Source organism: Malurus melanocephalus, unplaced genomic scaffold (genome assembly GCF_030028575.1).
Source record: "Malurus melanocephalus ecotype Western Australia unplaced genomic scaffold, MMel_1.1 scaffold_1035, whole genome shotgun sequence".
Classification (NCBI taxonomy): Eukaryota; Metazoa; Chordata; class Aves; order Passeriformes; family Maluridae; genus Malurus; species Malurus melanocephalus.
In genome coordinates this window covers 69,566-75,956 of record NW_026624267.1, presented here as the reverse complement: position 1 = coordinate 75,956, position 6,391 = coordinate 69,566, and the positions used below count along the sequence as shown (strand labels likewise).

The following is a 6,391-nucleotide window of genomic DNA, read 5'->3' as shown; positions in this document are numbered from 1 at the left end:
GCCCCATGCCCAGCTCTCCTACCAGCCAGGGCATTCCCTGCATCCATCCCATGCCCTGCTCACTGAATGGGCATTCCCTGCAGCCCCATGCCCAGCTCACCCAGCAAGCAGGGCATTCCCTGCAGCCCATCCCATGCCCAGCTCACCGAATGAACATTCCCTGCAGCCCTGTGCCTGGCTCACCGAGTGGGCAGAGCATTCCCTGCATCCACCCCGTGCCCAGCTCTCCTACCAGCCAGGGCATTCCCCGCTAATTTTAGCCTTTGCAGGGGATTTGGGAGCAGCATCACCAGGCACACATCAGCTCTGCTCACTCGTGCCCCAGCTCCCACAGCCTCGCAGAGATTCACTCAACTCCACTAACGAGCTCTGAATCAGCCCCTGCCAGGAGCCAGGGTGATTAATCAGCCCAGACACAGGCAGCTCTGAGCAGTCAGCAAATATTAATAATTAATAATGGATGAACATCCTGCACGTCACCGTGAGCAGCCCTGGATGCACCCCCGGGGTTCCCTGACACATCAGCCATCTGCTCCCAGTCCTGCAGGGAGAGGGGGTCAGGATGCAGAGCTGCACACACACAGACCCTGCACAGAGCTCTGGTGAAGGGTGGGACTGCCTGCACCTTCCTTCCAGTGACACAGCAGAGTTTGGGACATTTGGGTGAGTCCAAAGCATCCCAGCAGGGTTTGGGTGGGCACAGCTCATCCCATCCCACCCCTGCCATGGCAGGGACACCTCACACTGTCCCAGGGTGCTCTGAGCCCTGTCCAGCCTGGCCCTGGGCACTGCCAGGGACACCCTCCCCACCCTCACAGGGAACAATTCCTCCCACACATCCAATCTAAATTTTCCCCTTTCCTTTCAGGGGTATCTTTGTCATGGATCCACGATCCTCAGGCTCCTGGGCAGGATCTGCAGCGTGTCCTTTGCACAGGATCTGCAGCCCAGGGCTGTCACAAACAACAGCAGCTTTACGGGGGCTCCTGTTTGGAACCACTCAAACACCTCTGCTTAGGGATGCTCTGGATTCCCAAATCCCCACCCCACACCTCCTGTGGCTGCAGGGAGCTCAGAAACACTGACACCAAGATTCCCCGCACAGGGAGCACAGATTCAATCCCTCCCTGCACYCCTCAAGGCTGTCCCAGACACACACACCAGGCAGGGGTGGCAGAGGTGGAAGCAAAGGAGCCACAGGGACCCAGCAGCCTGGGTCCAAGCACACCAAAAACCCCAAACAACCCCYGAGGGGCTCCCACCCACCCACCTGAGCCCAGGCAATGGGAACAGCACTCACCTCCCTGCTTACTCCKGTCAAGGTAGATGGACACCCTTCGGGCCAGACCTGGGAGGAGACAGAGAGCAGGGGTGGTGCTCAGGGCAGCATAAAAACAGCTCAAAAACATCATTAGGAACAGCAATGCCATGACAGAATATGAAGAGAAGCAGCAGCACCCAGAGCAGCACATGGCTCCGGGGCTGATCTCATCCCATCCCAGCACCCTGGGCAGGCAGAGCCTGGCTGTGGCTCCGTGGCCACATGGCTGATCCCATCCCATCCCATCCCATGGATCCCATCCCATGGATCCCATCCCATCCCATCCCAGCCGTGCAGTGAGGCTCGAGCTCTACAGGACCCAGCAGAGCATCCTCAGCCTCAGCTGCTCCCTGCTCTCAGCACATGGAGGAGATGAGATGGAATCCCAGTGACTCGTGGGATCTGTGCAGGGATCCAGGGGCAGCCCCAGCTGCTCTGGGCACTCTGAGCCAGGGCCTCTCCTCCCTCTCCTGCACAGGAAAGCTCCAGGAGGGCCATGGCCAAGCCCTTCAGAAGCTGCTGAGCCTTTAACTGAGAGGGAAAACCCTGCCCAGAGCACTCCAGGAGCTGGGTGGTGATCCTGTGCCAGCTGCTCACGCTTGGGCATTGTCCCAAATTCCAGAGCTGTGCTGCTTTCAAGGACAGAGCTGTGCCTGCTCCTGTCACATCTGCTCACGCTGCTCCTGCAGAGCTCACACCAGGCCATGATCCCTGCAAACAGTCCCCAAACCTTCCTATGGAAATTGCTGGAATTCCCAAAGTTTCCTGCTGTGAAAGCACGGCTTCAGAGCACGTCAGGACAATGCTCTTCCTACACTGCTCAAGAAAAAACGCTGCTTTTGCCCTCCCTGACACCCCAGGGGACTCAGGAGCCTTTCTCTCACTCCCTCCACCTCTCACGCTGCAGATTCCCAGTCCCTGCCTCACAAAGGGTCCAATTCTGCTTTCCACACACTGATCTTCTTTGAAAAAGAACCTTTTCCTTGGTGCCTCAGYTCTAAACAAGATCAGAAGCCAAATGCCTCCCACAGAACAGAGGGGGCTCAGTGCTGAAATCACCCACCCTGAGTCAGAAACTCAGAGCCACGAGCTGGGGCCAAGATCARCCCTATTCGGGCTGTGCCAGCTCAGCTCAGAGCTCTCAGGGGAAAATGTGGGAGTTGTGGGCTTCACCTGCTCTCAGACAGTCCCTGAGTCTGGAAATGCCCATCTGGCATTACCTGGGTGTGGGGGAACGGGGCCCCACAGACCCTGATTCTGAAACTCAGGCAATTATTGTGTATGACTGAGGCCTGGGAAAAGAAAAGGAGTGTTAACTGCCCACATGAAGGAGGAATGCTGTATCCTTGAGAAAAGCAGATTGGAATGCAGAATTGATAACGCAGGTGGCTGAAAATTATAAGCATTACTAATACTGTAGCTTTTGCAAACTCACCAATTATGTTCTGATTACTAATTAAACAGCTGTCTCTTGACCAATGTATGTTTGACACAAATGTGTACTCTGGTTGCTAAAGTGGATAAAAGTGGCTTGTCCCACAATAAAGTCCTTCTTTCTTTCTGTTTTTTCACCCACTTTTGTGTGTTTTRTATCTATTCTTTTTTGTCGCTGTTTAGCGCTGCAGTGACACCTGGGCAGCCCAGGGGTGCTTCTCAATCTCCCAAAGGATGYACTGCACTGCTACACATTCCTCTCCCCTTTTCCAAGTGGGAAAAAGGCCCASGAAAATCACGTTCTGCTCATGTTCTGGCTGCTCTCAACAATCCTGAGGTGAGTGTGACAATGTGACCCAGGGGAAAGCTGWGACAGGAGGGCAGGAAATCGATAGTGGGAGCAAACAAACTCCAGCAAAACTCCTGAGCTCTGCAGCTTCAAAGATGCAGCTTCAGTTTTCTGAGGCAGGGCTGGAGCACAGCTGTGGGTTTGGCAGCAGATGACTCTGAAGGCTCTCATTTCCACGGGGACTTGCTCCACTTAGCCCTTTTCAAGTGGCTACATTTATCTGTCTCTCCACAAACAGATCTGTCCTTGTCTTGTGCCCAACCTGCTGGGAAGGTGGAAGGCAAAGGAAACAGGCCCCAGACTGCTTTGGTCCACAAGGAAAAGAAAAAGGCAAGGAAAAAAAAAACAGTTCTAAAGAGAAAAGGTTTAAAAGTTTCCCCAGTCCTGTTTTGGCAAGTGCCACCACCCAGAGCTCCCAGCTCCTGCTCAGCTCTGAGCCTGTCCTGCAGTGTCAGGCACTGACAGTCCTTTCTGGGGTTAAATCATGACTAAAGTGACCCTGGCAGTCCTTTCTGGGGTTAAATCCTGCCCAGAGTGATCCTGACAGTCCTTTTGGGGTTCAATCCTGCCCAGGGTGACACAGACAGTCCTTCCCAGGGTTAAATCCTGCCCAAAGTGATCCTGACAGTCCTTTTGGGGTTAAATCCTGCCCAAAGTGATCCTGACAGTCCTTTCTGGGGTTCAATCTCGCCTAAAGTGACCCAGACAGTGCTTTTTGGGGTTCAATCCTGCCTAAAGTGACCCTGGCAGTCCTTTTGGGGTTAAATCCTGCCCAGGGTGACCCTGACAGTCCTTTTGGGGTTCAATCGTGCATGGCCAGGAAGGCAGGACAGGGGGATGGGACAGAGGGAACTCTGGGGTCAGTGCCCACCCTGAGCACGATCAGGGCCAGGGGGCAGCCTGGGGGGTACTCCCAGCACAAGGAACAAAATCCTGAAATCCAGGAGTGGGAAACATCAAGCAGCAGCCAGGAAAGCTGGTGTTTGCTGGCACAGAGTTACAGAATGGCACCACAAAGGGAAATTCATCACGACTCCTGTGCCTGCTGTGCCCCAGCTCCTGCTGCCACCTTGGAAAGGGCACCTTCTGCCACCTGCACAGCAGGATCTGAGYCTCCAGCAGCTCCTCATCAGCTCTGGGCACAGCCCTCAGCAAGGCAGAGCCTCCAGTGCCCCAAACACTGAGAAAAAACAGGGAGGAGTTCAGGGAAAAACAGGGCAGTGCTGGGAAATGCAATGAAGAGCTGAGAGAGCTGTGTCAGGCTCCTGGGATGGAGAACACGGGCTCAGAAATGAGAGCTGTCAGCTTTTAAGGTCAGCATGAATGATGATGGTCATCTCATCTGGCCTCGTGCACAGCACAGGCCAGGAAACCTCATCCTGCACCTCCTCCATCAATCCCACAAAGAGCTGATTGAACCACAGCACACACACACAAAAAAAACCTGGAGCCTTGATTGAAAATATTCCAGAGACAGGGAATCGCCATGAGAGCGTTGGGACCTGATGGGGTCTGGGCAGGATGGAACATCTGCACCTCCTGGAATGTTGTAAAACCTCCTGTTATGCCCTAAAACCTTCCTGTAAGGTCCTAAAGCCTCCTGTAAGGCCCTAAAACCTCCTGTAAGGCCCTAAAACATCCTGTAAGTTCCTAAAACCTCCTGTAATGTCCTAAAACCTCCTGTAAGGTCCTAAACCCTCCTGTAAGGTCCTAAAGCCTCCTGTAAGGTCCTAAAACCTCCTGCAATGCCCTAAAACCTCCTGTAATGCCCTATACCCTCCTGTAACGTCCTAAACCACCTTTCAGGGTTACACAAACTGCTTTTCTGGCTGCATCCCATGCGTGGCTGGATGCCAGTGCTCCTTTTTCCACCCTTTTCCACCCAGCTTTCCTCACACTCCAAGCAGGCCGATGTCTCACTGTGCTGTCCTTCTGCATGTGCCAGATTTAGACCAGATTTAGACCACAGGCTCCTTTGCCAGCTCCTGACCCGCAATAAACAGCGAAAAACGAGTGCCAAAATCAGAGCTGGGGCTAAAGGAGGTCAAACAAAGCTGTACAAAGGCTGATTTTCACCTTCCATCCCAAAAAAAAACCCACCTCGTGTGGTTGGCAGCATGTCTGACAGCCCCTGCCAGGCTGTCACCATCTCTGGGTTCTTCTCCAGGTCTGCAAAGTTCTTCCACACTCTGATGGCACCGTCGTCTTGGGGAGCACAGGGAGAGAACACAAAGCAAAGTCACTGCTGGTGCAGCTCCACAGCTCCTCGGGCACCAGGAGGAAGGGGAGAAGCACAATTGAAGCCACACAGAGCCCAAAATCAGAGTGACACTTGAACACGTTTTGTTAAAAGAGTTGTTTTCCCTCTCTAATTTACATCCCAGAAAGCTAAAGCTTTGTTCTGTTGGAGCTGTTCTGGAAGAGCTTTTCTCCTCCCGTGAATAACACCTGACATTCAGTGTCTCTCCATTTCCTTGACATTCATTTTCTCCAGGATTCATCTCTGTGCTCCTCACCAAGAGCCACACAAGTACCCACTCAACACAAAACAGCCCCACGGAAGCAGCAGCATCAAAGCCCAGCCCATCAGCAGCAAATCTTTCAAGAACATTGTGTATTTTTTTTTTTTCAATTTGCTCCCCATCTGTGAAATTTTTGTGCTCGGAATCAATAAATTGAAAGAAATCTGTCCTAAAGGCCCTCTCAGCTCCCCTTCCCCCTCCCTTAATTACACCCAACCTGTACATTGAGCAGGAAGTTGGAGAAGCTGTTGAAAACACTCCGAGTGCCAGGTTTGGAATGGTTCCTTGGGAGAGGAGCAGACCTGACTCACAGCTTCACAGACCAAAGATTGGCCAAGACATCCTCACACAACTCCCCCAAAGCAAAGGGGTGCTCTGGAGAGCTGCTCGGGTCAGGAATGAGAGAGAGAAACTCAGAACCACCCGGGAATTCAGGGCTGGAGCTGAGCCCTGCCTGCTCTACATGAAAACAGCACAAGGAACAGGATTGGAGTTGTTGTACTTTGGCTGCTGCACCATTTCAGCTGTAACCAACTGAAACCCCCTTTATCCAGGAGGTGACCACGGCCTTGCAGTGACCAGCAAAGACTCAGCTGGGAATGCCTTTGGCAACTGTTGGACTGGTCAGACCCTGGAAAGCCTTTGCAGCACCTACTTGAGAGATTTCAGTGCTGCCAGAAAGAACTTTCCAATGTGATCCTGGAAATGGCTTCCTCAGAGGGGCTGCAATCCCCAGAGTGGCTCAGAGGGGCTGCAATCCCCAGA

The 6,391-nt window shown here is 53.2% G+C and overlaps 1 protein-coding gene across 1 annotated transcript in view; it reads right to left on the bottom strand.

The window, feature by feature from the left end:
• The window catches only part of LOC130586007 (regulatory-associated protein of mTOR-like), a 78,021-nt gene that overhangs the window by 14,842 nt on the left and 56,788 nt on the right, over window positions 1-6,391 (bottom strand). The window contains 2 exon segments of the mRNA XM_057386707.1: window positions 1,301-1,348; window positions 5,205-5,309. Coding sequence (XP_057242690.1) covers window positions 1,301-1,348; window positions 5,205-5,309 — 153 coding nt within the window.